We start from the raw sequence: 18,204 nt of genomic DNA, 5'->3' as shown, positions 1-18,204 counted from the left end.
TAAAAACTGTTCCACTGAGATAATTCAAGCATGTTGTGTAAGTCTAAGTGGATTTTTGGAACATGGTGAATGTATATATATAATATATACAATGTCATTTAGTTAATATGACTTTACCATGGTCCAGATATCAGGGCACAGTTCTCACAAAAAGTAATTTCGTACCAGGACTACTTCCCATTGTTAAGTAGTCTGCATTTTGAACAACAATGAACTTTATTACCTTCAATCAGACATATCTATATTTTCATCTGATACTTAACGTTTAACTGTTACAATTGTTTTCAAAACACAAAAGACAACACAAACTGGGATGATGATCTCTGAACAAACAGTCTACTATTTCAATAAATTAAATTTTCAAAGTCCAATATACAAAGAAAATGGAAAATCGCATGACAAGGAAAAATTGACTCTCTGTGACTGGTGCTGGTGCATTTAGCGAGTGCTTCGTAACACAGTTGTGGATACCAAAAAGGTTATATCAAAACTGATGTGTTTAAATTCTGTTACGTTGTTTTCTTTCATCATCCCACTGTGTCAGGTTGTTTTTGACTGCTTATCCCTACATATGAGCATGTGTATGTGTAAATTCAGTCTTAGGCTACAATCCTAACCCACCTACCTGGGAGTAAGCCCTATTAAATTTAATAGGATTTACTTCTGGGTAGACATAGTTAGGATTGCACTGTAACTATTTGTTATTCTATTTCACTATGAACCTGCTATATGATCCTTGATTCCAAAGGGTACTGTTATGTATCTAAATAATGTACTCTAACAGAGTTGAATAAGTTAAGCTGTTGAATAGTGCCACAGCTCTGTTGCTATTTATATAAAGCTAAGTTACAAAAGGTGCAGTGGATGTTGGTACATGCCTCACTAATGTAAAATATTTTAGTCAAGGTAAAATCTATACAATTCAGTAGCATCAATTGCAGCAGTTTTTCCCCCCTTAGAAAGCCTCCCATGGAATAAAAAGGCTTATAGCACAAAACAAACCCTCCTTTCTGTTCAGACCTTCTCCTTGTCTCCACTGTCTGGGGGAAATTAAAGTAAAACAGAAAAGGGAACCAAAGCATGGGATTAAAAAAAACCACAAACCCCATAAAGTATACAAAAGGCATAAAACAGATCTTCATTTGGAGGCAGCGGAAGGAGTGCTCATCTGGGCAATTAAACAGAATTTTGTAGGAATATCTGAGAAGTCTAATTGTAAATGCTGAAAGTTTATTTTATTTTCATGTCCTATAAGCAGAAAAATGCTCCCTCCCAAAATTTCGAACAGGACTCGAACGGTGGAAAGCATGATTCAACCAAACATAATTGAGGCATACGTGAGACCTAAACAATTAAAATTAGCTGTTGCCAGAATCTGACAGTCTATCACACTCAAGAAAAATTTGCTTAGTAGCCAAGTCTCTCCATCAGTCAGGCCTCGTATTTTGACCAGATGCCTGATACTGCATAGGAACTTTATATTTGAGAGGTAGTGTCAAGCCATTCATAGATGTCAAACTGCTTATAATGTGGGCCTTTTTCACATAAGAGTAACCTCTGTGGGCAGATGCAGCATGGCCCATTTGGCTGGCAATACAAACACCCATCACTCTTCTTTCTCCAACAGCCACCAATAAACATCTCCCCACAAGTCTCTGGAGGGAAGGGGGAAACTACATGAGTAGAAATGAACATATGACCATAATATGCAGCATAAACTAAATGCCCATCCATAATGGTGAGCCACCATCTTGTGTTTAATCAGTTTAGGACTGGCATCATAGAGGTACCTCCACATTTCATCCTTTATATTTGTCCAGATTGCTTTAATTATCCTTATTTACAAAGAATGTATATAGGGCCACTGTGTCACATTTTATGGTCCTGCATTAGCTGATATTCCTATGAAATGAATGGGATTAACAAACACTTGCAACCTTTTAGGATGGTGCAGTTTATTATATGTTCATCATTAGAAGACTTTACAGGTTATGTTCGAACTTATATTTTGATTGCAATGAAGGTAGGATGAATCATGATCCACGTATTAATTCTATAGTTGTGATGACAATTATAGAAATCAATACTGTACAGAGCTTTAAAAGCTATTGAAACAAGTAATGGGCAATATAGAACACATCTCTTGCCAAAAACCAGTTCAAAACCTTAGAGGCAAAGGTTTCCATTCAACGCTATTACTTTTATATTTAGCAACAACATCTCTGAACTTTAAAAAGCTCACTTACTTCTCTCCAGTGTTCCCTTGGGTGGGAGTTGTGGCAATTGTCTACCCCTGCGTCCTGCTACTGGAGTACCTGATGGGCTTGTTTGGACAGACCCCGTACGAGCATGTGACCTACAGGACACAGCAAAAGAAACCATTAACAGTGAGATAGAGTTGTTCCTAGGTGTCTGAAAAACAAATAAATGAGGAATGGTTTTTGTACAAGTTGAACCTTTGTTAGCTGTGGCAGCTCGGCCCTATGCATTTTAGAAGGCATAGTTATTGCTAAAAGGAAGGTTCATCTGAGGAAAAAGCCAAAATTATGCAAAAGGATGATACATGTAATGTTTAAGGAATTGCATCTGCAAATTGTCTATGAAAATGTATGTAGATATATATATGCACACAGATGCAATAACACATACAGAAAGAGATACACATAAAATTGTGTGTATGTATATGTTCTATATTTTAAAGTCCAGCAGAAAGATACGTATGGTTTCAGAATTCAGTTAACATATTGAATCAGTGTTTTATTCAGCTATGAATATACAGCAAGCAATAAGGCAGATGTACATTTCAGTGACTGAAATGGAGTAATATGATTGCTCTTAATCATCCTAATTCACCACTAAAAGACAAAGAATCATAATATTTTGCTAGAAAGTAATTTCTGTGGACACAATCAGCTCCACACATTTCTATGCTATGTCCACTGTACTTTTTGTCAAAACAGTTTACTTATTTCAATACTGTTTGATCAGAAATACATTACTTAGACAGGAACAATGCAGGACATGCACACAGCAAATCAGAGAAAACAGCGGTTAAAATCGTACATACAATTAATACAATCAAATTTAAGAAACTGTTTTTTGAAAGAAAAAAAAAGTTTCATTTGATGTTATGGTGATAATTCCATAAGCGATGTCAGATGACCACATACAATTTCTCATTCTGTAAGAGAAATACATGGCAGTTATGAGGTGCACATGGTGTGAGAAATCACCCAGGATTCCTGATAAATGAGAAATCACAAAAACAAATGTAATTATTTATGTCATTAATCATTGTTAGTAAACAAATTAGAATGGCAGCCACACCATTATATCCCCTGTGGAATATAAATAGTGTGTTGGCGTTGGCAGGGTTAGTATCTACGGCTACTGGTGATCAGTCAATGATGAAAGGCAATACCATTGAGCTTTGGGGAAAATAAAAAGTGAGCTAGTGGGGCAGGATTAGTCTGATTGGGTTGTCTGTTTCACCTCGATAAGGCAGGTGAGGGAGGGGCAGATCTTCCAGTCATTAATGAAGGCATCGATCTCATGAGATTTGAGTCAGGACGCTCAGTGGATCGAGAGCGGGGGCTGGGCCGCTCTACCACAGGACGCTGTTCTGTTGATCTGGATCTTTGATATGGTAGTCTAGGTCCCCAATTCCTGTAATGTTAGTCAAAAAGCAGCTCAATTGACCTTTATCTATAGTTACGCATTATGCCGCATCATACTGGGTTCGGAGATGATCAACATTATGTACATTTCTAACAGCTTTTTCGTTCTTTGTTTTAGTTAGCTTCCTGATAACATAGAAGACGTATGAAGGGAGTTTGTCCCTTTATTAATAATTTGGTATATGAAAACATTTTAAATGGGTTATAATGTCATAATCTGCAGCTTGTGTACTAGGATATCCTGCATTAGAATGAGTCATTTACTGTTTTGTGAAGACTCTCTGAATTAAGAATAAAAACCATTGGCTTGACTAAAAATAGCAAGCCAAGTTAATATTTTTAAAAGTAAGGTCATAACTTGCACTCTCAGTCAGTAAGGTTGTCATTAACGTCAGTACACTTGATTAGGATAACTGAATATGAGTAAAAGACTTCAGGATCTTGATATTTTCATTAATATTGTTTTCCATTCAAAAGATGCTGGTGTCAACTTTAGTCTTAACTTTAGTCAAGGAAAGTTGCTGGTTTTTTTCCTCTGTTTTAAAGCAGATGAAAATTATCTGCTACTGAATATGACCTATGCAGGAATACTAGTTGCACTTCTGAGGGAAAAATATAGATCACATCAAATGGAATATGTTAGTATATCAGCATAATGAAAGAATACCTAAAAAGTCAAAACAAAAAGTTTTCAAATAGTTATTCAGAAATGTGTTCACACAAAACCATTTTTCAGGGTTGTAGGCTTTCAATGAGGTACTAAATAAATGCCCCACAGACAGGTTCAGAATAATACCATCCTCCAATAGCCTTAATCTAAAGCACGTAACAAGCAGATACTGTACACTGGAACACATGATCAGCAGGAGATACTAACTATCAGGGAGGTATCACAGCTAGCCTCAGACAAACTCACAAAGATTACCTCATGTTTTCTTCTGGATCTATATATTCACTTTCTGAACAGGAAGCTTGATCTGCCAATACATCCACTGTTTCACTTCTTTAATGTCAAGGATAAACAAAAAAAGGTCACCTTAGCTAATGCTGCATTTAACAGAGAGGTGTATATTTACGGGGCAGCAAGGAAGTGTCAAGTCTATAACTACAGGTCTTGATGAAGTGGGGGGGGGGGGAGGTTTCCCCTTAAAAAATCTTTTATGTAAAACTTACTTAAGGGCCGCTTGTCATTTTACCACCACAGTGTGGGAGTTTCTGCAATTTCTCCCTTCTTGTATCAAGAAGATAATGTCAGAAGCCCCAAGGCCATAGGAGAGAATCTGTGGTTCCTTTCCACATCAGTGCAGTTTCCAGGAGGAGCTCTTCTATAGTCTCCTCTTGTGTATTCTGGGACTTCTGGTGTCATTCTCATGGCACCAAAAGCAATTGCACTGCAGCAGCTCCAACACTGGAAAGGTAATGCAAGATGGCCCCCCACAGCCAAAGGCTTTCTTTTTCCATCTACAGGACACTAAAAGTGATGGTCTAAGAAGAGCGAGACACATCTTACTAAGGTACTCCATATATGAGAGAGATAATGCTCTTGAGGGCAGGGTTCATAAAAGGATCTGTGAAGATATAGATTCTATGTTCTCTAATGCAGTCAACTTTTCCTGAGTCATTTATGGGTACATTATCAATCAATACACTTCACACTAGTTCAATATCCAACCTATAGCTCTTGAATAGCTCTCTGAATTATAAAACTCTTCATACCTTTCAGTGGAGCATCCTTGCCTTGTCACATGTTAAGCTTTTCAAGCACGTGTGATTAATTTTAAGTCATTCTAATGATATTCAGTCACACAACTAGTATTTGTTTCTTAAATTGCTGAAAGCTATGTAAAAATAAAAGTAGAGTGCAATCACCACGAAAAGTAATGCCCAAGATGTTTTCAAACTCTTTTTGCATTACAGGCAAGTGTTTGCCATCCCACTATTTGAACAATAATTACTTCAACATCAATCTTTACTGGAAAGAACCCTCACTCTATTTTTTGTCAACTTGTGAGAGATCCAAGTACCGGTACATTATTTCCCTGTACACTGACTAGAGCTGAGTTTCTTAACCCAGCAGTTAGATTCTGCATAGTTTTACTAGGCCAAATGTCATCATGAACTTGGAATTTACAAATCCACAAGACATATCAGAACTAGAACTTAAATTACATTAGTTAAGATGTAACCTGACAAGCTAAAACGATCTATTTGTGTCACACTGCAATAATCTTGTCTAAACAAAATTTTGTACATCCTAAGCTGATGAGATTCACATAACTTTTAAAAATAAGTAGAAAATGAATCTTGCACATCAAAGTTATGTATAATTAAGGGAACTCCATTAACATAGAAAGTTTTAAAATTATATATATTGCTACAATGAGCAAATTAGGAAACATGATGATGCATGAGCACAGACAATTCATTGCTTCCTAGGCCAGGTGCTACCTGCTTTGTTAGACACAGTATTTGGTTTTCTGTCCATAGTACATGACAAGTAATGGCAGCAGCCAGGGCTAAAACAATGAAGCCACTTAAAGCAATGAATGTGTCAGTGACAAAGAAATGAAAACACAAAAATGCAGCATGAAAATGGTGCATTTTAATGACCATTTAAGGCTTCCTCTACTTCTAGAGACACTGATTGCACTGCAACAGGAATAAAAACAAACAAATACCTAAGAGTAACAAGTGCAAGGCTATACTAGCTACTTTTTACTGGAAGTACCTGTCCGTATCTGTGGAAGGCTGTTGGATCTCAATCCTTGGACATGCTATTCTTCTACTAGCTATTGGAAATTTGCTGTTTGGTCACAGACACAATATCCTTTTGTTAGCACACCATCATGTTAGCACAACTTATATTTCTATTTTTTAACCAAGGTAAAACACCAGTATTAAGCTATCAACAAAACAATTTTAAAATAATTACATACTGAGTAACTGAGATTTCATTTTAAAGTGGACCACAGTCACTAATAGTGCATAATATAATCATAAAATTCATATGTACTAATATTATAAAATTAAGCCATCATATATGTAATATAAGCAAAAGTATGCTCAGATATACTGAATATAGAATTGAGATAATAAAATAATGTCTTAAAGAGACCATATATGATGAATGTATGCTATGGCAAACCAGAAAAAATGAATCTGTTTGCATAAGATTTCATTTTCACCATTATGTACTTGTGATCACTTCTAAGCAGTATATCCCAAAAGTCTATGATATCAGTAAATAGTTTTTCCAAAATATCTATCACAGCAAGCTATTCGTGAAAATTCCTAATTTCTAAAGTATTTCTAAAAGCTATAAGAAGTATTTCCTCCATATTTTCTTCCCATGAAGTTAAAAACCCCAACATAAACTCTGTTAAATCCAAACAGCTAATTAAATAGGAAGGAAAAATGTGGTTTAATTTTAGGAGTGTTTTAAAAATACATAAAGTGTTTCCTAGATTAGTTTTAACAAATTTTCCACCATTTGCTTCAAAGCTGCCTATAAGCAAAGTCAGAAATTAAAAATGAACAGATTTATGCATCCAGTCTCTATGTAAGGCAGAGAATATGATTCTTTCCTTTCCTAGTATCCCACCTGTAATGGCTTTAGGGGTTGCTTGTGCGTAAGTTACCGCCGCTCTGGGCTAGGTTGCCTGGTTAAACCGTTTCTCGCTGGACAGCCATCCACTCCGTGGCTGTTCAGTCGCTGGCAGAATCCATCAGTGGGCGTTTCTTGAACCTCTTCCAGCAAAGAAGTTCTTTGACGCCAAGTTTCCCTGCGCGGAAGTCTTCTGCGCAGGGTGGGTGTGGGCAGCGGAGGACCTGTGCTCTCCTCGCTGGTCTCCTGCGAAGAGTCCTGGAGCCTCCTCTCTGCTTCCCCCATCGGCCCCCCTCTATCCCTGGTGTTGCACTGATTTTCTTCCCCAGCCGGAGACCTGCCTCTCTCCCTGCTTGGCCCCTCTCCAGCATCGCTGTGGAGCCTCGCCTCCTCTGCTAGTTCCGATGGCAGTTCCCTGACACCACCTCTGCACTGTTTCTGTACATTTTATATGCTATATGATATGTAGCATTTTGACTTTTTTTTTTTAATCATCTATTACAGAATGCTCCAGTCTCAACACAAGTAGTAAAAGACAGTCCTATTTCTTCCCAAATATATTTAATTTTCCTTATTTCTCATTCACCTGCTACTGCCAGTTAAGTAAAGTATAAAATAACTTATAGGCCCAATAATGAACCTCACTGGGTTGTAAGCTTGGGCAGTGTGTATGAAGGTCCTGGGCTGCCCAGACAACAAGACCCCTCTCTCGGCATCACTGATGCAATATGTTTGGCACCAGCTTGGCTGCAGGAGTTGCCAGGAGGCAGTATACAACCAGCTGTCTTAGGGGCTCCGCTCTGGATTTTCTCTGCAGCGTTTACTCCTTAGCCTCTTCTCCTGAAGATATTCCACAAGGCAGCGGGGATTTAGGAACAGAGTTTTACTTCTCCTAGATGGGCTACCTTCCCAGGTTGATGAGCCCCATCTACCGCTCACTTCCCTCTACAGCATGTGCAGAAACTCTTCCTGACTGTTGGAACCACTATTGGTCTCATCCGCTCAATCTGCCAGAGCCTGTCTTTGCGTGCAAAGGAAGCGCCTAACTCACCAAGGATGAGAGACCCATTTGTTACTCCCACCTGGTTTGGCTGGCCAGTCGAAACCATTCCTGGGTGTGGCCACTGTCTTATGCTGACAGCTTCTAGGAGCCACAGGCAAGTGCAGGGTGGGGACCAAAGGTGGACAAACTACCACAGAAGGAGCACAATGTGTCCCCACCAGTGGTATTCCCCCTCCCCTAACACCTCATATACCACATTGAACAAAGTTGGTTTTATTGTTAAGCTATGTATCATAATATTTGGAAAGAAAACGATGTAGCCAAGTGCCATGAAAAGAAACTACAACAAAAAACTCAAAAATATCCAGTTATTCTAGCTGCATCAAATGCTGTTTACACTATCTAGGGATGCATGAAATGAGACCCACTAAACAAAATCTATTGCTTCTTCAATTTTCCTGTTCCCCAAGCAATATATCTGCATGGCAAATCTATCTGGCAGTACAAAATTAAAAAAGGATCTTAACTTCTCTTGAATTGTTTTTTTGGTGGAGCAGTTTGCAAACACCTGCCAGAGTGGACTGTCGACATGTTAGTGTGCAGATCCTTTATTCATTTTTCTCTCTACTGAAACACAGAAATGGGCTACTATATAAGCTTTTGGTGGCCTATAAACGAGTGGCATAAAGTTTGGAACTATTCAGAAGTTTACCAATAATGAAAAAATGCAAAAAAAAAAACACCGGGGAGGAAAGGTAAATTATAGCACCACTACCACATAAATTGCAACAAAAGCCTATTCACAATTCACAACTTCCTTCTTGGTATGATAGCCTTTATCATACAGAGCAGAGGCATTTGGGTTTCCAACAGACTGCTGTTAATCAGAACATTCCAAAGTTTTCTGCTGTTGATTGACCGCTATCAGCTGACACTACAATCAACACACATAACTGGAGATGGACAGGGTTTCACCTGAAGAGCTCCTACTATGCTGCTTCATTTTCACTGCCTCCAAACTGTGTCATCTGTCTTCTATGAAACTTTTTCCAATTAAAAACCCAGATTCATATAAATATTTGAAGCATATTTGCTATTCTCTCTCTTCCCATGATGAGGCTGAAGCTAACTCTGGAAATAAGGGATACAACGAGCCTTATTAATTAATTTAAATGTAGTGTCAGTGCACAGGTAATTTTGGATTAAAAATGAACAGAACATAATCTACAAAAGAGGTTCAGATACAGGGACACAACGTGTACATATGCTCGTGTATGGAAACCTGCTCAAAGAAAACAGGTTTGCTTACCTGTAACTGTTGTTCTTTGAGAAAGATCTACATACAATTAAACAAACTATGTGTGTGATGCAACATGGAAAGAAGAAAATAATGGACATGTCATATTAAAACCTAACCCTCTTAGGTCTAGTGAAAAAAATGACACTTAATCAGGTGTGAAACCCATTAATAAAATAACACTACATTTAAATTATGAGTACATGTCTTTAATTATAGAAGTGTAACACTACACTCTTTACTTACCCATAGTTTTCAGCTGAACCATTGACTACATGATCTGCCCATGAACTTGCACCATTGTAATACCTTTGCAATGCAGTTAAAATAAAGACATGTTATAAAGATGAAGCTATTTACATATCAACACTTTTCATGAAAACATATTTTTGACTGACTAATCTGGCAGTTATTTCCAGTGTTTTCTGTATATCTCTTTCAATGAATGGATGTATATGTATGTTCCCCCTTAACATATTGGTGCATTGAATCACTGTCAGCCCATTTGACCTATTATCTTCTAATATTCAGTCTATGGTTTGTTTTTTGGTTTTCTGTGTTATATTGTTTTGATAAGTGCTTGTGTTTTATGGAATACACTCAAAGAACCCTTTTTCTTTTTACAGTTAAAATATGTATGACCAAACAGCCATTTTAATCTTAAATATATGCACCAGACCATATATCTGTAACACTGGCATTATAGTGCTGTGAAACTGAAAGCCACTTTATACTCTATGGGGCAGCAAATTATTCTGCCAACTTCTACGCATGTAGAAGGGAGCCATGGCCAATCCTGGTTTGTATGCCACATGTAACTATGGGATACATACAGGATACCTACAGATGTGCTGGCAGCAACAGCAGTGTATAAATGCTTTGCATATATCCATGAAACACATAATAATACATTGCATTTACTGATGGCATAATAATGTGTATTCTTTAGCCTAACCATACACACATTGTGAATAACAAATATTTCAACTGGGGTAATTAAAAATACATAACATTATGTGAATACTGTTTGCAAGAATAGTGCGTTTTATACAATATAGTGGAATTTTTTGGGTCATATTCAACTAAGTTATATTCACAATAGGCCCAGTGAAATTAATGGACCTCACCAAGTTATGTTCATCAGTGTAATTTATGCAGCATGGCTGCAATCAAACGACTTACTCAAAATTGTAAAATTTTTATAAGATGGGGAAAATATGGAAATAAAGCAATGACAAGAAGATATGACAATAGATGTGCTTTGCTATGTCTACCAATGGTATATTACTTTTACAGAAATAAGTAGGTTGACTTATAAAATCAGAACCATGTGCCTTCATGAAAATAAAATTCAAGAATGAAGTAATTTAAAACAAGATATAATGGAATATATATATATATATATATATATATATATATATATATATAGTATATTGGTGTGAATACCTAAATATGTACTTTTATGTTAGCAGATAATAGAAGATATCCTCAAAAGTATTCAGAAATAACCGCCCCCTTTTTTTTACCATGTCCATGATCATAAGCACTTTGGGTATAGGGAAATATTTCTTTTGGTTTAGGAACTGCATAAGGTGTGATGTTTAATAATAACAGCAAAAAAATCAGAATAATGCTACTATTATGCATTTAGCTAAATCATATAATAATTACTCAAATGTACAGATACAGAATTCTCACACAATAGTGAAACAGCATCCATGTACAGGTAGCAATATATGCTATTGGGGTGGGGGGGGACATCCTTAGCATCTTTAGCAGTGGCTAAGACTATCAAGGCTTGCAGAAACTACTTAGCAGGCAGCTGAGAAAGTGACCCGTTTCTAATATTAGTGCATTAGTCTCAACTACCCATAAACTCTCATCAACCAAACTGATACAAATATTAGAACAGGCATGGCTGGAGGTAACCTTCAAGGGATAATAAGCAGCTTCCTGCTCATCCTCCTCCTGTCAATCCAACCAACTATCCTGGAATTGGCTGAACAGTCAGCTGACCACCAGTGCTTCAGTGCCCTGCCCTTTCACAGTACTTGTGCAGCACCGATTAAGTCTTAGACTGGGAGAAGCCTATGTTTAAAGAGAAGTTTCACAGACCAGTAGCATCACTACACATACTTAACTCCAATGTACGCATAGATCACCCCTATGCAGGGGTCACTGTTATCTCCAGTTTCTGCAAAATCTCACTTTTGCAGCTATGCATGCAATGCAGAAGCACAGAGCTTTGGATTGATTCCCAAAATGCCTACATAACCCTAACACCCTGCAAATAAGATGCTTAGTAGGGATATGCAGAAAAACCCCAGAGATTTGTGACATTGTTACTTGTGGGGGGAAAGGTATGGGCATAAGAGAAAAGTAACAGTGTTAAGAAGAAATTGGCTGCAGTGCACACATTCTACCAGTAAATATCTTCTGGGTGAAAAAGTACTGTGCGGCTCATGCAATACTAAACTACTCACTGCTAGTTCAAGCCTTTTATAACAGATCACTTGGAATAATATATTGCACAAAGAGCACAAGTATCACAATTCTTAGCTATTTCAAAATTGTACAGCAGGGGTGCTCAGAAAATGCTTTAATACAGATTCTTATCTACATCTACTATATGAATCAAAATACCTTTCAGGAGTAGGGGAAATATCAGTGTCATCATAATATGTTATAGGCACTCTTCCCTCCTTTCTATTCCTCCTGAACATAAAATAAACAGCAAAGATATTTCAGACATTTTTGAATTGCCTTAGGTGCTCTATGCTTTTTCTTGCTTTATCACAAAAGATAATGACCATTATGTAATGTTCATCCAACCCTTTTCCTGCTGCATGAGGCAGTCTAGCAAACATCAAAGATACCTAAAGGAGGAAATGTACAATAAAAAGAACAAGTACTGTGCTGAAAACAGCAATTTCCTCTTCTCCTCTGTTTCATCTAATTTAAATTTTAATCTAATTTAAATTATCATATATTCTGATATCATGAATAAAGCTCACATGACAAACCTCCTCAAAGGTTCAAAGTATAACTGAGTCTAATATTAATTTTTCTACCATTTGCAGATGAGTGTGAAATGAAACCACCTCTGACATTTTTTGGAGGGAGGTGAAGAGAGAAGAAATCCTCCCCAAAAAATTTAATGGAGAGGTGCTGCTACTTACATTACTTAACCATGTAATGTGCCTGAGGATTTAAATGTAACCTTGGGAGTGATGCAATGCAACAAGATGTCACTCTCAAAACATTCCAGGAAACATGGATGGTCAAAGAATGCAGAGAGATCTTCATGCTGCAGCCACTTTGTAAGCTGCAAACCTCCCTGTCCGCCACTGGAAAAAAAATCCAGATAAATTCCCTCTGAAAGGCAGAAAGCTTGTCCCTGTTTTTTCATGGGGAGAATATTTTTGGGAAACTTTTGACAGCTTTTGGCACAGCCATAGTTGAAAGCACCTGTGAGGGGGTTGCACTGACTAGCCTTGCCCTTCCATTGGCAATTTGTGTGTTAGTGACCATGTTAAAGGGTCCCATGTGCATACCAATGTACATGTATAGGGCTATTCCACACAAGGGGGGCTGTTGGCTATGTGGCTGGCGGGGTGTGTGGCTGGCATGGATAGCAATGACAGCAGCAGGGTGAAGCTTCAAGACAGGGTGCCAACTCACCCTTGGGATTGTGGATGCCCATCACAACGCGGACACGCAATGTCACATGTACATGCCTGCATGTAGTGCAGACAATTATATGAGGCAGGGAAACACATGCCGTAATGAAATCAGGACTTGGCGTAAGTACAAAACAGAGTTACATTTACTGCTGTTCTCGGAGTAGCTGCCTGTAAATTTACCGTATTTTTCGCCCTATAGGACGCACTTTTTCCCCTCCAAAAATGAAGGGGAAATGTGTGTGCGTCCTATGGGGCGAATGCAGGCTTTCGCTGAAGCCTGGAGAGCGAGAGGGGTCGGTGCGCGCCGACCCCTCTCGCTCTCCAGGCTTCAGGAAGCTATCCGCAAGCCTTGCAAGCCCGGCGGGAGGTCCCGCGGGCTCGCAAGGCTTGAGGGCAGCAGCCTGCAGCCCACAAGCTCGGGGGACAGCGGGGAGGCGCAGCGCCGCCACCCCCCTATTCCCCGACCTGGTCTGGAGGCTGGCGGGGGGGGGGAGAAGCAAGCTTGCTTCTCCCCATCGCCAGCCCCACAAGCTTGGGGGACAGCGGGGAGGCGGAGCGCCGCCACCCCGCTATTCCCCAACCTGGTTTGGAGGTGGGCGGTGGGGAGAAGCAAGCTTGCTTCTCCCCATCGCCAGCCCCACAAGCTATTCCCGGACCTGGTCTGGAGGCTGGCAGATCCAATGGTGGCATGGATATCTGAGCTGCTTGGTCTGGGCTACCTTATTCTCACATCTTCAAACATTTATCAAAGTAGTTTGAGTGCCACAGATGCCAAATCCTCCATGAACGGCATGCAGAGATACAGATCCCATCTGTGGAACTACACAGAGGCCACAACAGAGAACTAGGTGTTAAGGAGGGGGGAAAGTCATATAAAACATGCATCTAATGTTTTTTGACAGTACCTTGTACTCTAGGTAATATATTGCTTAACTTGAAGTTCCATTGGAAAATCAAAGGAACCAAACGGCACAAGCCCCATATCTGCCCTGAGTGATCTAACCATATGCCAGGAAAGATTAGGAGATTGTGAAAAGTTATTGAATGATCATAGTCCCATTCTGACGCTGCTGTCCTGCTATCTTAACAAGCTATGGTATGTGAGCCTCAAGCTTGTGTACTCTTTCTTCCCCCACTTTTGTGGTCACAAGGAGATATAAATTTTCTGTTTTCACTTTTTAAGAAACCATAGTTAGCTATTACAGTCAAACTTGGGGAAATGGTTTGCATAAGCCTAATTAGAAAACAAACTTGAACCAAAACCACTGTTTGATCTTGAATTGTCTTGATTTATTGAGCTGAGAGGAGTTTGCTAATTTTTTTAGTTTTTATGCCTAGCAAATTGTCAACAATATGGTAATTATGTGACCACAAAACAACATCCATCTTGCTAAAACTGATAAATTATCTTCAATTTTCTGGATGAGGAAGGTTCAAGACTGGTTTGGCAGTAGTTAGTTCATGAGTCACTAAACAACCGGCAGCACCTCCAATGCAAATGCCACTGCTGAAGTATGTAGAATGCAAGGTTGTACTGAAATGAAAAATCATCTGCAACCACTACATTCCATCACTCTTACCTACCAGGGATGTTCTGTAAAAAGCAATGTGCTTTACAAGGTGGGTACATTTTTTTATTTTTATTTTTTGAAAATATTTAAGCTATCTCTGGAATCCCTTTGTTACTGGAAAGAAGATTCCATGGAGCCTGATCTTTGCTAAAAAACAACTCTTGTTCTTCCCTTCTGAGATAGAGGAAAGGATAACAATACTGGGCCTAGGTATCCAAGGCACATCCTTAATGTCCAGGTATTTGTTTCAATGGATTTGAAAGCAGTTTAGCAGTCTACTTTTATCCAGCACTTTAAGTGAAACCTAAATGGTATCAAATCTTTTCTTTCAGGAATTAATTCTGCTGGATATAATACTGGCAGTTTCCACAACCTCTTTTACTCAGGGATTTTGGAAGTCGTCTTCAGATCCACATCATTTAGGGAAGTCTTATATGATCCTTTTCAAGATCTCATCTATCTGAGGGTCAGGATCCATTTTCATCATAGACTCTCAGCTACCGTGACTCCCAGGGAATTCAATAATGGGGATATAACTGAAGTTTTCAGATAAACCATCTCTGAATGTGCCAGTACTTTTGCCCACTGGACAGTTTTAAGTTTGGATTATCTAATTGCCCTGCATTTTTGTTTTTATGCCTTTTTTGTTTTTTTGACTGTGACTTGTTCTTCATTTTATGGGACTGACTTGTAACTGTGACTTGTGACTTCGATTTGGGACTGTGGCTTGTGACTTCATTTTTGTGACTTGCTTTTGTGACTGTGTGGAACCCTGTTCAGCTACTGATTGATTGATTGATTGATTGTGTGACTGCAGAAATTGATTTTAAAAACCCATCCAAACAATGACTATCATCAGTGTACATAAGAAGAAAAAATAATTTTAATTTTTATCATCTACAATACTGTCTTATTTATTTTACAGTACAGTATATTGATTATTGCTTTCATTTTATGGATCAATGGTCTCGTTAGATAGTAAAATTCATGTTAAATTGCTGTTTTAGGGGTTGTTTTTTAAAGTTGGGAATGGATTAATCAATTTTGCATTACTTTCTATGGGAAAGCATGCCTTGGTTTTAGAACGTTTTGGTTTTGGAACAGATTTCCAGAACGGATTAAGTTTGGGAACCAAGGTACCACTATAAATACAAAAAAGCTAAAGAACCAAGAAATGAAGAAAACGAAAGAACCATGTTTACAATTTTAATCCTAAAACTGGTGTAGCTCTATAGAGTGACTGACATGGTAGTCTGAAGACAGAGCTCTAAACTAAGGATAGGAGGATTTATATGTAGCTATGAAATGTAGTTTGGTTCTGACAAGAAAAAGATGCTCATAACACAAGAGTGCCACAAGACATAACGAGCCTTGAAATTATGCAACTGATATAGCCAGGGGGTGAAAAAAAGGCACAACATGAAAGAGTCCTAATTAGTCCCTTTAAGCTGTGGAATTCAACAAAAGCCATGGTTTACACACAACACCACAACAATATCCTTTTTTCTGGATGCCATTTATGTAAAATTAGGTTGGTATGATACAGCAATGCCTGTAATGCATGCAAAAGGGAGGAAATCAGCTTCTATATTTTTATTTATTTATTTGGCCAAATTAATGATTGATACCAGTATAAAAAAGAAAATTTCTGCTCTCTAAGAATAAAGTAATTCTAGGAGCAATGCAGATGATAATATTTTAAATTTACAAACAAAAATTCATGATAAAATTAAAGAGAGCAGTGACACAGTCTATAAAGCAAAGGAAACCTTTGATCAGATTATCTTCACTAATCTAAAGGTCATAAAATAATATCCCTGTTTAGTGAGTCTTGTTATGCACCCAGTTGGGTATGTTCATTTTTATGATACATTTACCTTTGAATATGATTTTTATTAATGAATTGTTAATGGGTGGCATGTGGATTTTGTTTTTAGAGTCACCTCAGAGAAAGAGTTTTAATATCCAACACATCATGAGTTATATAATGTATTTTGCGCACCTTTGGGGAGACCTCTCCTTTTACTCCTGCATTTAGTGCCTTTTCTTCTTTCTTCCAATGTACCATTTTAAACTTAAATTGCAGATTACTGAACATCAGAGTACTGTTTGCTTATGAATGATGTGGGAGACTAAACAAACATGCCACACCAATTATACCTCTCAAATTCATAGTAAGCACCCTCAGAATAGGTACGGCACATCGTACGGGATCGAAGTAATCTGATTGCATCTTCGCAAAAGATAGGATACATTGAGTGATCCTTGCTGCCAAAACATAAGGGATGAACATGAAGCTACAGTTAAGACATGTGCACAAATGAGACACAAAGGTAAACACAGAGAAGCAAATGACAAAGAAAGAAAAAAAAGACCAATTCAGATGTACATATAAAGCATGTTAATGTATAAATGTTTATGATTAATGCAAAGCATTCTCAAAGTGATAATTAAAGCGCTATCATGGTTTTAGATTGTATATCTAAGAATAAGAGAAACTCAGAACAGTTCCAGAAGTGGCACACAAGTGACTTTGGTGATAGTCCAATCAAAATTCACACAGGCAAAATTTACTAACTGCAGAAGTGGTAACTTGCATAAGTTCCTCTGCATAAGTTTACCTTCAAATATTACAAGAAGCACTGCCATCCAAACACAGAAGTAGGTAGTAACTGCATTTGTTGATGACACTTCTTCAATAACATCCAAAGCCACTTTCAGTGCTGACCTTGATGTAATGTTCTCTCATTCACACAACTATCCCACTCCAGAGAGATATAAATTTGTACCTGCTGCTACATCCACAAGATACAAACAGCATTACCAGCGCTAACTACCTATTTAGAGACAATAACTGCATGACCTGAGTCTGAAAGACTTCTATTCCTTTCTAAGAAGTGTTCATTACTGTCAAAGGCTGACAGTGAAAACCATATGTCAAGCTACAGAAACATGCAGTTCATGAGGCACTCTGCTTGCATCCCAGTCTCTGGAATAACAATAATTAAGAATAATAACAACAGCAATAACAGTACACAACATTTATATAGTACTGTAGTTTTGAGGGCTGAAAGGACTTCACATGTACCATATTGCAATAATCCTTACAATTATTATGTAAGGTAGGTAGCATTATTAGCCCCAAACTACAGCTGGGAGCACTGGAGCTAAGAGACAGATGTGCATGTAAAGCTACCAACTGAGTTCATAGCTCAGATGAGAATCCAGCTAGGTCTTCCCTGGGTCACAGCTCACCCATTTAGATAACACACTACACCAGCTTTAATACTTGTCCTTCACGTAACATCATTTATTCTGTTGATGGCATTTTACCATTGCACTGTGGAGAGCGTACTAACTTATGGTCTG

At 38.2% G+C, this 18,204-nt stretch overlaps 1 protein-coding gene across 29 annotated transcripts in view; it reads right to left on the bottom strand.

The window, feature by feature from the left end:
• RIMS2 (regulating synaptic membrane exocytosis 2) overlaps window positions 1-18,204 on the bottom strand; it is a 338,908-nt gene that overhangs the window by 106,906 nt on the left and 213,798 nt on the right. For 14 of the 29 annotated variants that reach the window (XM_083621718.1, XM_083621705.1, XM_083621707.1 and 11 more), the window contains 2 exons: window positions 3,493-3,666; window positions 2,247-2,356 (listed from right to left, as the gene is read on the bottom strand). In XM_083621718.1, the coding sequence (XP_083477844.1) occupies window positions 2,247-2,356; window positions 3,493-3,666 (284 nt within the window). Of the gene's footprint in view, window positions 1-2,246; window positions 2,357-3,492; window positions 3,667-4,602; window positions 4,681-6,405; window positions 6,481-9,827; window positions 9,891-12,224; window positions 12,297-16,995; window positions 17,104-18,204 lie in introns of all 29 variants that reach the window. The other 15 variants (XM_083621723.1, XM_083621721.1, XM_083621719.1 and 12 more) reach the window with 6 other exon arrangements.

This window comes from Podarcis filfolensis (assembly GCF_964270895.1).
Source record: "Podarcis filfolensis genome assembly, chromosome: 7".
NCBI classification, from domain to species: domain Eukaryota; kingdom Metazoa; phylum Chordata; class Lepidosauria; order Squamata; family Lacertidae; genus Podarcis; species Podarcis filfolensis.
Note: the sequence above shows the minus strand (reverse complement) of the source record. Positions and strands in the feature narration are given on the sequence as shown.